Here is a 14,882-nt window from a genome sequence, read left to right as displayed (position 1 = left end):
TTGTATTTTCCTCATGGGTCCCTGAGTAAAGTCTCACATGTCCCAGGAATGGGTGGACCAAAGGCTAAGTTTCCAGTATCATTAATTTTTTAGGAATTTTTTGTTCTCAAATTACAAATTTTTCAGTAATTTTCAAGCATGTTTTTAGGATCTTCCTATGTTTTTATTTTCAATTTTGTTACAAATACCACAGTTGAAAATTAAAGAAAATTACTCTAATTTATCATTTGTAGTAATATTTTGATTTATTTTTATGACAAATACTTTCTATCTGGTATATTATCCATCCATCCATCTTCTTGACCGCTTCATCCCTTTCGGGGTCGCGGGGGTGCCGGAGCCTATCCCGGCTACTGATGGGCGAAAGGCGGGGTACACCCTGGACAGGTCGCCAGTCTGTCGCAGGGCCTCAATCACACACATCCACTCTCACATTCACACCTAGGGGCAATTTAGAGTCACCAATTAACCTATGAAGCATGTTTTCGGACGGTGGGAGGAAGCTGGAGTCCCCGGTGAAAACCCACGCATGCACGGGGAGAACATGCAAACTCCACACAGAAAGGTCCCAGCCGGGATTCGAACCGGGGCCTTCTCGCTGAGAGGCGAGAGCGCTAACCACTAGCGCCACCGTGCAGCCCTCTGGTATATTATATTGGGTAAAAATGACTAAGCAGAAGTGACGGTGTAACTTTTTATAGGGAATGTGTTCTAGGTTAAACTGCTTATGATTTAATGACAATTTGGATATGAAAAATATGTTTAATCAAGTAAAATGTACTTTTAAAGCAGTTTTTTGTATATATTTTTAAATATTTTTTTATATATGCATTTTTTTATTGTTATTAATCAAACGTTTGCCTTTTTTGTTAAAATCACCATTATGTGAAATAATGCATTTTTTACAACTAAAATGTAATTTTTAAATTAATAATTTGGCAGATAACTGTAAAAAAAATCGAAAAAAATTGTGAATTGAAATCAGTTGATTCAGTATTTAAGCAGGGAAACCCAAAAACCTGTCAGTGCTATTAAATAAATGCTTTTAAAAGCTTGTCAACTGCAACTTTTCATTGTGTTTTTGTGGAGTTACAGTGAATAAAATATGATTTTTTTGTTGCATGCTTGCATGTTATGAGTTTGATGATTGTTTGACTTTTATTGTTGTCAGTTAATAACACAATGGTTCATTTTTAATGAGAAAGCTTGTTACATTTTTTTCTTTTTAATTTCCATCAGTTTTAAATAGAAAAATAACATTGAAATATAGAACCACAGACTATCAAAATTAATTGTTTGCAAGTAATCCTTTTTTGTCTTAGTCAATATTTCAATTTTTATGATTTATGATAATTTAGCTGATTCTCTTTCAGGATGTTAGATATAGTGGAATGCACCTTTAGTGAACTGAATGTGGATGAGGTACCAGCTGGTTTGTGACACAGTGAATGCTGTTGTTCGTTCTGTTTGTTGTGCTCGTATCTTTTTGTTTCCGTGGTGATGCTGTTCAGTGCATCAGAGGTGTGTGTTTCATGGGACGGCCCGTCGGTGGGAGGCTGCTCAGCGTGTCTCCCTGTTCCTCACAGCTCCTCTACCACAAGTCACTCTCACAGGTTTAGAGAGGAGGAGTCGACGTTCTCAAGCCCCACCCATTCCGAGCCCGTGGTCCGTTCACCGCGACGTAGTGAGTCACAGATTTAATGATGTATTTTGATCTGACATTTTCTGTTGCGTGAAGATTCCTACGATTGTAGTTAAAATGTCCAGTTTTTACAGGTTTTCCTTTAGAAAGAATCCAGGCTTTAGTGGGTTGATTTTGTTGACCTGCAGAACTGTCTGTCATCTGCAGGCTGGCCTGTCACCGCTCACTCAGTGGCGATCTGTGAGGGCCTGGAGGACTGGGGCTCTACAGACCTCTCTGCCCTATCAGACTCAGAGGAAGAGGATCAGCCTGCCCCACTAGTAAGACCACGTTAATCAAACGGGTTAAGACGTGCGGAAAAACTTAATTTTGTCATGTAAAGACATATTATGAACACAAAGAGAAGTGGGTGTAAAAAATGTGATCAGAGCACGACAACGCTTAAGTCTGTTTTTTTTTTTCTCCTGTTGCATGATGGGATCAATTTTTGACAGTTCTTCCATTGGGCTTTGAGCACTTTTGACAGAACTGACAGTTTGGTGGGGAAACAAGACATGTTTACTTGATAAATCCTTTCAACGACTGTCCTTCTCTATTCTTATCGCATTTCAAAGACTCGGCTAATTAACGGAACTTGAGGTTTTTATAAAAATATGAAAATCTCCTTTCTTTTAATGAACTAAAGCCTCAAAATATTTTCTAAAAGTTGATTTTCTTTCATTTTGAGTAGCTAAACGGACAGAATTTTCCAGATTTAATATTTGTTGTGTAACCCTTAAAGCCGGGATAAGCAGGGGTATCTTAATCTACAATTTCTACATTCAGGGTTTCTAATACTTTAGGTCTGATTTCTAGGTTTGTAGGAGATTGGCTGGAAAAAAAACCCTCCAACTTGAATAAGAACACTAACTCGCATTCAGCAAAAACAGCTCAAGGAAAAGAAAAAGGGAACCTGAGGAGGAGGAGTCAAGTAAAAAGAGGTGTGACACACATCATGAAGAGAGCAGTCAGCATGTCTGCTCTGAAGCCGTCCTTGTTGAGTCGACCGTTTCAGAAAACGATAAAGCTTCTCTCAAAATGCCTCCTGAAACGTCAGCGGCCTCTCTGCCTTTGGAGGGGGATCCCAGCTGGAGATCGGGCGCGTTCCCGCCTTTGCCGTCCTCTCAGTGTTTTATCCGCACTATGGGGCTCCTTTATGGAGGCCAAGGCATGCAAGGCTTCTGTCTGAACAGGAAGAAGCAGACTGCCGCTGGACTCAGGCGGTTACAAGGGCAGGATTTAGTGAGGCTGGTCTTCTTTCAGGCTCTGCCGTATTTAGACGAACAGACGAGGGATCCAAAGAAGCTCCGGCTGCGTTTTTTCAGAATGGTGCCAGTTTTTGGTCAGCTGCTGCAGAGACACAGGAAGTGTCCCTACACCAGAGTCTTGCAGAGGATGTGTCCGCTGGTTGAGGAGAGCCGTGCCGCCCGGGGGCAGCCGAGCTTGCTCATCCGTCCGCACTGCGACCCGCACCGGGTCTACCTGTTCGTCAGGGCATGCCTCATCACCGTCGTCCCCGAGGAGCTGTGGGTCTCCGACCACAACCGGCTCCAATTCTTCACCAAAGTCAGATGCTTCCTGAAGAACGGCAAGTTTGAGAGAGTCTCAGTGGCGGAGCTGATGTGGAAGATGAAGGTGATGGACTGTGATTGGCTGAAGCTCCGCAGGACAGGCCGCTTCCTGCCCAGTGAGCTGACCTACCGGATGCAGATCCTAAGTCTGTTTCTGACCTAGCTTCTGGATGGCTTTGTTGTGGGCCTGGTCCGGGCCTGCTTCTACGCCACTGATAGCGTAGGGCAGAAGAGCACCATCAGGTTGTACAGGCAGGAGGTCTGGAACGAACTCCAGGATTTGGCTTTCAGAGGTCACGTCGCTAAAGGCCAGATGGAGGAGCTGACTCCAGATCAGGTGGCATCCCTCCCCAAAGACACCATCATCTCCCAACTTCGCTTCATTCCCAAGACAGACGGGATGAGACCCATCACTCGGGTCATCAGGGCAGACTTAAATACCAGGCTTCACCACTGGTGCATCCGGGACCTGATGGACCTGCTGCAGGCCTGTGTGCGCTCCATGCCGTCCCTCCTGGGCTCCACTGTGTGGGGCCTGACTGACATCCACAAAGTGCTGTCCTCTCTGGCTCCAGCCCAGAAGGCCAAACCACAGCAGCTCTACTTTGTAAAGGTGGATGTGAGCGGAGCCTACGAGAGCCTGCCGCATGACAAACTCAAGCAGGTGATGAGTGAGGCTTTGTCCCCCATCCAAGAACAAGTCTTTGCCATCCGCCACTACGCTAAGATCTGGAGGGATTCCCAGGAAGACGTGAAGAAAGCCTTCGCCAAACAGGTGGATTTCTCTGAGGGTGACCTGGGATCCAGCACCATGGAGAACTTCACGATGGCCCTCCAGCAGAGCAGCAATGTCCATCACTCTGTCCTGGTGGAGCAGGCGTCCACCTCAAACCTTCAAGGCAAAGACGCCGTGCAGGTCTTCATGCAGATGCTCTCCGGCACCGTCGTCCAGTATGAAAACAAGACGTACCGTCTGTAGTGAGGGCATTTGGGTAGGAACTGATGTGGTGGTGAACAGCAAGAAAGGGGGGAAGCTTTTAGAGGATGGACTTGTATGCAGCCGGAGGACATGAGCTATTGTTGTGAGTTAATAAAGCTACAGTTGGAAAGCTAGAGAGACTCCATAATCCTTGGTCACGGCACACATAATACCACATGGTGTCAAAAGTGAAGAAGCCCGTCTCAGGGGAGATCAGAAGACGACGTCTGCAAAAATCAGCAGTTTTGTAGCGCTAGCCGGGTGAAGCTAACCAAGGCTATCAAGCTAACGGCGCGAACTACGTGAGTCCGGAGAACGGAAAAAGAAGATGGATTCCCTGTTTTCGATCAACCCACCTGAAAATTTTAACTTTGGTGACCACTCCTTATGGCCCAATTGGATCCGCCGTTTCGAAAGGTTTCATGTTGCAGCAGGACTGGATGCCAAGGACGAAAGGTACCAAGTTAACTCCTTAGTGTACGCAATGGGCAATAAAGCAGATGATATTCTGAGCACGCTCGGGTTGAGTGACGATGAACAAAAAAAAATACAAGAGTGTCAAAGAAGCCTTTGATAAACACTTTATTGGAAAGCAAAATGTCATTTATGAGAGAGCACATTTTAACAAAAGAAGCCAAGAACCAGGGGAGTCAGCTGAGTCCTTCATAGCTGCAGTCTACAAGTTAGCAGAAAACTGCCAGTACAGGCCACTGCAGCATGAAATGATAAGAGATAGGCTGGTGGTGGGAACACATTACCAAAGTCTGTCAGAAAAGCTGCAGATGGATAGTGGATTAATACTGGAAAAGGCAGTGCAACAAATAAGACAGCATGAAGAGATAAAGAAACAACAACCTGTTGTTAGAGAAACAAATAGCAAGGACGCGAAGGAATCAAATGTGGATGCATTAAAGTTTAAGAAAAAGACATTTAAAGAATATCAGGCACGAAAAACGTTCAACACAAACAATCAGAGTGAAAATCAAAGAGGATACAAGAACTGCGGGCGCTGTGGCAAGTCACCTGCACACTCCAAAATCACCTGTGGAGCACGTGACGCCATGTGCAGGAAATGTCAGAAAAAGGGACATTTTGCAGCAGTGTGCAGACCGAGCAGAATCGGAGCAGTAGTTGAAAATGATGACAACACTGTTTCTGGGAGCAGTTTCGGCTGGAACACATCCCAGTAATTGGAAAAAAAACAGTTGAAGTGAATGGCAAAAATGTAATTTTCAAACTGGATACAGGAGCAGATGTGACTGTGATACCAGCTGCCAACTACTCAAAAGATCTACACGGCCAGCTCGCCAAAGCAGAAAAAAGCCTGTGTGGTCCTGGTGGAGAAGCCCTGAAAGTAAATGAGTGATGAAATACAAAGACAGAACAACAACACAGCCAGTGTATGTCATACAGATACTGTCCACCCCTCTGCTGGGCCCTCCAGCCATCTCAGCATTAGGTCTGCTGCACCTCGTAGACAGCGTTAAAGAACTTGAGGATGACATGAAAAAAATGTACCCCAAAGTGTTCACAGGACTGGGATTCTTGAAAGGGGAGTACAAGATAAAACTCAAAGAAAGTGCCAAACCCTATGCATTGTCACTGCCTCGACGAGTTCCACTGCCATTATATGACAAAGTAAAAGCAGAGTTGGAGAGAATGGAGAAAATGGGAGTGATCGAAGCCATTGAGGAACCAACAGAGTGGTGCGCTGAGATGGTAGTCGCCCCAAGCCCAATGAAAAGGTCAGGATCTGTTCAGACATGACTCACCTAAACGAATATGTTTGCAGAGAACGCCACATACTGCCAGCTGTGGATGAGACGTTGGTCAAGTTCGCAGGAGCAACAGTCTTCACAAAACTGGATGCTACAGCGGGGTTTTGGCAAGTACCTCTACACCCTCAGTCTGTCCCTTTAACCACATTCATCACCCCGTTTGGACGGTACTGTTACAAGAGATTGCCGTTCAGAATATCATCCGCACCTGAACACTTTCAAGAGACTGACCCAAATGCTGTCAGGTCTGGACGGAACTGCGTGTCACGCAGATGACATACTAGTGTTCAGGTCCACTCGGGAACAGCATGATCAAAGACTGCACCGAGTGTTGGAGCGTTTTCAGCAGGAAGGGTTGACTCTCAACAATGATAAGTGCCAGTTTGCAGTGGAAAAAGTCATGTTTCTTGGTCACATTGTCTCAGCACAGGGGATTGAAGCAGACCCAAGGAAAATCCGAGTGATCAAGGAGATGCCTACACCAAAAGATGCTGCTGATGTGAAAAGATTTGTGGGAATGGTGAACTATGTTGGAAAGTGCTCCCCACGTGTCGCTGAACTCACACAGCCGTTAAGAGGGCTCCTCAAGGCAGACACCAACTGGGAGTGGGGAACAGCACAACAGCGTGCATTTGATGAGCTACGCAAGGAACTGAGCGCACCAGCAGTTCTCGCCCAGTATTGCCTAAACAGAGAGACCAAAATTGCAGCAGATGCATCCTCTTTTGGATTAGGAGGAGTCTTGTCCCAGAAGCAACCAACGGGTGAATGGCGTTCTGTGGCCTTCATTTTACGCAGCATAACAAATGCAGAGCGCAGATATGCACAAATCGAAAAGGAGGCACTCGCTCTGACCTGGGCCTGTGGCGGTTTCAGTCTTACCTGGTAGGGATGGACTTTTTGATCCAAACTGATCATAAGCCTCTGATTTCCTTACTTGGCAGCAGAGCTCTTGATGACTTACCAGCTCGTATTCTGAGATTTAGGTTGCGACTACTCCGTATCACATACAGAATCGAACACGTTCCAGGAAAGAATTTAATTACTGCAGATACATTGTCCAGGGCACCCATCCAAGCTCCGCCCACAATCCAGGATAAGCAGTTGGAAGAAGATGTTTGTGTCTCTGTTAACCAGATTTTGCAACAGTTACCAGCATCTGAAAGCAAACTAGCACAAATCAGAAAGGCGCAGGAAATGGACATTACATGCCAAAAACTGAAAAACTTAGTACAAACAGGATGGCCTACCAGCAGGAAAGCACTTCCACCTGAGCTTCAAGTGTACTGGCAGTACCATCAAGACCTGCTCATTGCAGATGGATTATTAATGAAAAGTGAAAGACTTGTCATTCCAGTCAACATGCAGGAGGAAATGCTGAAAATGGTGCATGAAGGTCACCAAGGCATGACAAAATGCATTGCCAGAGCACAACAGTCCATTTGGTGGCCAGGTTTGACCAAACAAATCAAAGCCAAAGTTGAAAACTGCACAGTGTGCGCACGGTAGGTTCACGTTGCACTAGAACCTCTCATGACAACACAACTCCCTAGCAGGCCATGGCAGCGCGTAGCAGCTGATCCCTTCCAGTGGAATCGTGCCATGTACCTGTTAGTTGTGGATTATTTTTCCCGATACATCGAAGTTGCAAACCTTACCTCTACTACTGCAGTCCCAGTGATAAACAAACTAAAGGCCATTTTTGCACGGCAGGGAGTTCCTGAAACCCTTATAACAGATAACGGACCTCAGTTTTCAGCAGCTGAATTTGCAGCATTTGCAAAAGACTATGATTTCAGCATCGTGACCACGAATCCCCACTACCCTCAAAGCAACGGGGAAGCGGAGAGGGCTGTGAAGACTATCAAGGCTCTTCTGAAGAAGGGGGAAGATCCGCACAAGGCTCTCATGGCATACAGAGCCACACCATTGGCGCATGGCTCCTCACCTGCACAGCTGCTGATGGGTCGTAACATCAGGACACCATTGCCCGTCAGTGAAGAGAAACTCAAACCAAAGTGGCCGAATCTTCTACTTTTCTGGAGCAAGGACCAGGACCAGAAACAAGCTTCCTGGTTCAACAAAAGACACTAAGCTCAAACAAAACAAGAGCTCAGACCGGGGCAACAGGTCTGGGTGAAGAACACCAACAGCCCGGGAACAGTTAGCAGTTCAGCCAACACCCCACGTTCCTATGTCATCGACATGCCATCTGGACGCTTCAGGAGAAACAGATCTCACATCAGAGTGATTCCTGAGGGCCCAACGGTTACACGATCGGGGCGGGTTGTTCGCACCCTGCAGAGACTGGACTTAAAAAAACTGTTCAGCTTAGGAAACTGTGGTTCACAGGGCACAATAATCCCTGCACAGTTTTGGGGACACAGGTTGTCACCCTTAGATATGTTCATTTCTAAAAAAAAAGGATGTAAAAAAAGGAAAAAGAGATTGTGAAGTATTATTAAAATAAAGTAATATAATGTTTAGCGAAGAAAGATTGTGCAGCATTGTTGAAAACTACTGTAATGTTTATTGAAGAAATTATTTACAATTAATGAATGCAAGCTTCAGTAGTTTACGGTTAAACTGTTCTGAGATAAATAAGAAGAAACAAACTCTAAGCTAAAAGGAGGGAGATGTAGTGAGGGCATTTGGGTAGGAGCTGATGTGGTGGTGAACAGCGAGAAAGGGTGGAAGCTTTTAGAGGATGGACTTGTATGCAGACGGAGGGCATGAGCTATTGTTGTGAGTTAATAAAGCTACAGTTGGAAAGCTACGAGAGATTTCATAATCCTTGGTCACGGCACACATAATACCACACCGTCAGTGCGGAGGGATTCCTCAGGGCTCGGTGGTGTCCAGTCTGCTATGCTGTCTGTGCTACGGTCACATGGAGAGGGTCCTCTTCAGAGACCTTACCAAAAACAGCAGGTGTTTGATGGGGCTGGTTGATGACTTCCTCCTCATCACCCCAGACCTCAACCAAGCACACACCTTTCTCAGGGTCTTGCTGGCTGGAGTTTGCCAACCCGCAAAAGGTAGTGGTCAACTTTCAGGCGTCTGAGTTCGGCGACGCTTTCACTGATGTTCGTGTGCTGCCTTCTCACTGCCTCTTCCCATGGTGTGGCCTTCTGCTGGACACCCAGTCATTGGATGTCTATAAAGACTATTCCAGCTACGCAGGCCTCTCTCTGCGCTACAGCCTCACGCTAGGCTCCACCCACTTAGCAGGACAGCAGATGAGGAGGAAGCTGATGTCCATCCTCAGACTGAAATGCCATCCTTTGTTTTTGGACTTGAAGACGAATTCTCAGGAGTCAGTTTACAAGAACATCTACAAGCTGGTGCTGCTGCACTCCTGCAGGTTCCATGTCTGCGCTCAGAGTTTACCCTTCAGTCAGACGGTCGCTAACAACCCTAGTTACTTCCTGCAGATGATCTGGGACATGGTGCGTTATGCCGACACTCTCATCAGGCGTTGCAACAGAGGGTTGGTTCTAGGGGACAAAGCTCAGACGGGCAGCATTCAGTACGAGGCCGTGAAGCTTCTCTTCTGTCTGTGCTTCCTGCTGGTTCTGTCCAAACACCGACCCGTCTACAGAGACCTGCTGCCACACCTGGACAAATGCAAGTGTAACGAAGTTAAAAATGCTCTGGCAACAATTTTATTTCAGTTTTCCGTTTATTTTCTTTATTGTGTGAAATGTATCGTTTTTGGTATTTTATTTTGAAAAACCGGATGTGCTCCTGCTAGTGTTGAGCTAGGTGGCCACACCCCCGCCCTCGCAGACCAGAGAGAGCTGCGGAGGGTAAGCCACGTTTTCCCGAACATCTTGCAATCTTCTCATATTGTGTGGGTTATTTAGCATACTGTTTCGGTCTGTTATTCAAATAGCTGTTACAAAAATTATGAATATATAATTTTTGCCTAGTTTTGTGTTCATGTATTTTAAGTTTATTGCATTTTGTACAAGTGGAAAATTTCTTTTGGCTAGCAAACAGGTGCACGTGGCCTATAAAAGACTGTCGACGAAAAGCAGCCATTTTACATTTTTATTTCGATCTTGTAGGGAGCCAGATGTGTCACTGCCGGTGGGAACAAATTGTACATTTTTGTTTTATGCCTGTTACAGGTATGTGTATTTAATTTATACATATAGAGCTTAAAAATTTGATAATTCACCTCTATAATTTTACATGTTTTAATTATTATTTTTTTTGTTCATACACAGTTGAATATGTAGCGGCCCCCTTGTGTTCATAAACGAGATGCGTTGAGCTTCAAACAAGTGCGTACTTTATTGGTCTCTTTGATGTAACCATCCAAAGTAGTTGTGCACCGTGAAAACTAAACAATACAACAAAGACATTTTCAGTTTCACTTATACATATAACAAAGTTTCCTCAATACACAAAAAATGTGTCAGTTAACATTGGGAAACTGCGTCACAAATAAAAGAACTGTCAAACATATTTCATAAATTAAAATAAACAAATTTACATTCACTTCAAGAAATACAAAAACAAAACATTGTATCTGTATTTTACCTCATTCCGCTTACAAAGGGGTGCGATCTACAAAAAAATTAACTGTAGACTCCATCCAAGTGTACGGTCCTTGAGTGTACCAGCAAAGAAAAACAGATACGTGCTCCAATGGAAAAAAATGAAATTGTTGCGCACGTTACAAAAGCATCCACAGGGAGGCGCTGTAGTGCCATTTAAAGAAACAAACTGAGCAATAGTCAAACAACAGTATACATTCAATAAGAAAAAATAATAACAATTGCTGTCATTTATAGAATATATTAATTATTAGAGTTTACTGAATGTAATTTCTGGAAAAAAAAATGTAATTAATAACTGTAATGTTATGATTTTTGGCCTTCGCAGAGCAGAGAGAGCTGCAGAGGGGAGCCAGATGTGTTACTGCCGGTGGGAACAAATTGTAAAATTTTGTTTTATGCCCGTTACAGACCAGAGTAAAGCTGTCAAACTACCCAGTGCCGTGAGTTTCTGTATGGACGGAGGTGAAAGTTCACATCCGTTACAGAAGCGCCACCTGGAGAGGCTTCTAGACCTGAGGCTTGCCAGGGTCCAACAGGCCTCTAACCCCGGGGCTCTGCTGGATTTCCTGCAGATGTAACTCCACAGGGGTTCAGGTTGGCTGCAGTGGATGACCTTTTGACTCTAGAGCGAATCAGTCTGACCACAACCACAGGAACGATGCAGAGGAGGATGATGATGGCGAACACCCAGTCCGGATAGTTCTTCACCTCAGTGTGAGGGAACAGTTCCTAAAGACAAGAAAGAGGATGTTAGGAACCAATCAAAATCAGAATTTGAGAACATGTTTGCTGATGGATATCAGATGTGTTAGTACAACTTCTCTGTTTAAGTGTAAACACTGCCACCTGAAACTGGTGTGGGACATAACATTCAGTCCATGAGGTTACAGGGAAACACAAAGAGGTCACAGACATCCGGACAGATTTCAAGCTTCTCGTTATTCCAATTTTAGAAGCCACGTTCCTCATGTAGTTCAAGAATGTTATATTATGTGTTAAGTATTTTTCTGTGAGGAACTGGGACGATTTATGGTTTGTTTTTATGAAATGTATGTTGTTGGTGTGAAATGTTGCATTATTTAAATGATGGATACAACAATAAATTTGCTTTGATTTTATTTTGACATGTTTAGTTTTTATATGTAGATGTTATTAATGGGTTTAAAATTTTTGTGAAATCTTTAAAGTTTATGTGAAACTTGTAAAATGTGTTTTTATGCTTATGGACCCCAGGAAGACTAGCGACCACTCGCTGGAAGCTAATGGGGTTCCAAATAAACAAACAAACCTCATCTAGAAGTTAATAAAAGTTTTGTGAGGTTTCTTCAAAACCAAAATGTAAAACTGACTGTTAATTCTTCAGCTACTGATGTACAGCTTTACGTTGAGATGTTTATGTTCCAACTCTGAAATAAATGTTGAAAGCTTTTTTAAATAAATAAAAAAATAAAATTGTTCTCTGAGATCTCAGGATAAAAAATTTGAAAAAAATAAAAGGGAATCCTCAAAAATCAATTCAATTCCGTTACCGCGCTCCTGCTTAACCTTCCGATTCAAGATGTCCAGATTTCCCGAAATTCAGCCGCGCAGAATCCCGGTTGGTGCACTTTGGATCTTCAAGGAGAGTCCAGCATAGAAAAGAAAAACTGTCTGCACACAAGTGTGCAGAACAATTACTGAATTTGCAAAATAAAAAAATAAATAGCTAAAACAAATGTTTACTTACACGGTTCCAAATAAGTTCTGAGTGTACTTACAAATGAAAAAATATAATTCCTCATATATGTAACTGCAACAAGATAAATTGCACACAAAAAGTAACAAAAGATAATTCACTTCACCCCACGTGCAGGTCTGCTAACTTGTGCAACGTGGCAAGCTAAAAAAAATGTAGCTATGCTAGCTCATGGTACACGGTAATCAATTATTTCCTCCAAAAACAAATCCTGACCTGTTTTTATTTATTATGGCAACATGCACTCATTTGCATAATCTGAATCTACATGTCCGTCTCCCTACAGCACGTGCATACAGTTTAACTGGAAATTAAAACTCCAACTCACCAGGATGTTCAAAGGAAAACAAAACGTTCGTAGGAAAAACCCTCTTGAGTTGTTCAATAAAGTTCTTCTCCCGAATCGTGCTGGTCTACACAGGTTGTCTGCTCGGCTTCTCACAAATAAAATGTGCGACAACTCTTTTCCTTCGTTTCTACCTGCAGGGCTTTGGTGCGTTTAAGGACCATCGGAAAATACAGCTTTTAGCGAACATTCAGCCTTAGAAACAACTATAGTAGTTATTCTGGCTCCAAAGCAACAATGGGTTAGGGCCTAAAATAACCATGGGTTACAGTTGGCTAAAAAATGGGATTCATTTAATTAATGATCACAATTCACCCTTTAACACCTGAGCTCGGGAGTTTATGTTCTTGGTTGAAAAGTTACAGTATGCTAAAGGTTTTGTGTGTTAATTTTTGTGTTGCAATGGTTAAGGGGTTACCAAATCCAAATCATTTTTTTTGGCATAAATGGGGCTTTAAAAGTGCTGTCTGTTTTTGACTAATTAAAATAAACTCTTTTAATTCTTAAAAATATGGTCAAAAACCGCCTGTTTGCTTACCCCTACAGGTTGAAACGAGGTATTACAGTTGAATTTTATGATTGGTCAAACCATTTAAGTCCCACATCATGAGCTCCAGTAATGATAGCAGAGTGGGTGGAGTCAGCCTCCAACGTCCCTGTTTGGTTACCCTTTAAAATCACAGGAAAAAGCAAAGAGCGATCGATTGAACAAGATTGTGTGTTTTGCTTTAGGTGGCTGGAAGGTACAGAGTGATGGTGGAGAGCAGCATGGCCAGCTCTGATGACATCAGCTTCGAATGTGGGGATGTCATCCAACTCCTGCATGAGGACTCGTCGGGAATGTGGTAACACAATCTTTTCATCACAAAATCTGTCTGTTAAAATGTTACAAAAAGGATAATTGTTTTTTTTATGGTGTCTGTAACTTCAGGATGGTGAAGAATATCAGTCGAGGTGAAGAGGGTCGTGTTCTCCCTGAAGATTTGCACAGGATTCTGGGAGAGACGTTTTGAGAGGCAACCTTAAGAAGTCTGATGATGACACTGTGCTTATGATGAGTGCACTTTTTTCTGCTTGTGTCACTTATTTGGCCCGCTCGTTGCTCCAACACCCCATTGCGCCCACAGACCTCCATATTCCATCGACATGCTAACTAAATGTGGGCGTCTGACTCAGCTGGCTCAGGCTGAAGCACAGCAACAACAGCAGTTTCACCTCAGAAGGCTGTAAACACCAGAGAGGAGCTCAGAAGGCTGCACTAAAGCACATGAAAGCCTTTTCAGACAGAAACAGTAAAGAGTGGCTGGTACGTTTAAAGTAGACTTTTCTTTGAAAACTTGTATAATTTCTATTTTCTTAGTAAAAAATGTCACAGAAAATAAACATATCATTTGTGTGCCAAACTTCTAAAGCAGCATAGAGCTACGTTAGCATCAGCGCTCAGCATTGTTGTAATTGAAGCCTCCTTTTAGCTACAGCTGCTAGCTTTGTGGTAAGAGCATGAGTGGGAAAAATCGCCATGGTTACGCCACTTCACAGTGACAAATGTGAGCAGTGGTCGACTTAGTTGCTGCATTTCCATTAAAAAAGAAAACAAAAAGATAAGGTACTACTGGAAGAATGTACTAATAAAAAGAACAATAAGACCTTGTTCCAAGCTTTTTTTTTTTTTTTAAAGTCCCACTCCGATCATCTTTTGATATATTTTAAAAGTGCTTTAAGTTTTATTTTAATTATAATTATGCGTTTTTTAGCCATGGAGGGCAAGAGCAACCCCGCCCCCGTTTTTCTCCCTGTTAATAAGAGCTCATTTAGTGAGTCTGTGGTCCACCCAGCATATTTTCAATGTCACAAATAAACGAATTTCTGCATTTTTTTCATCTGTTCCTGTTTCAAAATGATTTAAATAAAGAAAAAAAATAGAAATTAAAGGTTGGGCTTCCTCACTGCTTAACTTTTACACAGCATTAATGCCAATAATCTAAATGTTTTGAGGATTTGAAAGCTAAAATCACATTTAAATATTAAAGAAATGTATTTAATAAAAATTGTTTTTACTTGGAAAAAACACATTTTTAGTCCATATTTATTAATAAATTGCTTCTTATTAAGAACAAATGACACAAAATCAGATTAAAAATTGCTTAATTGAACCAGTTAACCCATTAGTCAAATGTCAAATGGACATCAGTGCTCTTAGGAGAGAAATTCTTATTTCTGGTAG

General features: G+C 42.9%; 2 protein-coding genes and 1 long non-coding RNA gene across 4 annotated transcripts in view; 2 read left to right on the top strand and 1 right to left on the bottom strand.

The window, feature by feature from the left end:
• The window catches only part of LOC112142968 (proto-oncogene DBL), a 27,614-nt gene extending 13,356 nt beyond the window's left edge, over window positions 1-14,258 (top strand). The window contains exons 23-26 of one of the 2 annotated variants that reach the window (XM_024266680.2): window positions 1,587-1,684; window positions 1,850-1,962; window positions 13,391-13,503; window positions 13,590-14,258. In XM_024266680.2, coding sequence (XP_024122448.1) covers window positions 1,587-1,684; window positions 1,850-1,962; window positions 13,391-13,503; window positions 13,590-13,671 — 406 coding nt within the window. In that variant the 3' untranslated portion in view covers window positions 13,672-14,258. Of the gene's footprint in view, window positions 1-1,511; window positions 1,685-1,849; window positions 1,963-13,390; window positions 13,504-13,589 lie in introns of both variants that reach the window. The other variant, XM_024266679.2, reaches the window with a different exon arrangement.
• LOC112142969 (telomerase reverse transcriptase-like) lies at window positions 2,695-12,217 on the top strand. Its single transcript, XM_024266682.2, is given in 4 exon segments — window positions 2,695-4,220; window positions 8,829-9,030; window positions 9,032-9,650; window positions 11,063-12,217. Coding segments are annotated over 4 exon segments (2,415 nt in total). The 5' UTR covers window positions 2,695-2,719; the 3' UTR covers window positions 11,156-12,217.
• LOC118599618 lies at window positions 10,290-12,794 on the bottom strand. Its single transcript, XR_004949032.1, has 2 exons — window positions 12,107-12,794; window positions 10,290-11,306 (listed from the first exon to the last, which is right to left on the bottom strand). It is a non-coding gene; the product is annotated as an uncharacterized LOC118599618 (long non-coding RNA).
• Window positions 14,259-14,882: the final 624 nt, after the last annotated feature.

Source organism: Oryzias melastigma, linkage group LG14 (assembly GCF_002922805.2).
Source record: "Oryzias melastigma strain HK-1 linkage group LG14, ASM292280v2, whole genome shotgun sequence".
NCBI classification, from domain to species: Eukaryota; Metazoa; Chordata; class Actinopteri; order Beloniformes; family Adrianichthyidae; genus Oryzias; species Oryzias melastigma.
This window is presented reverse-complemented; position numbering and strand designations above follow the sequence as displayed.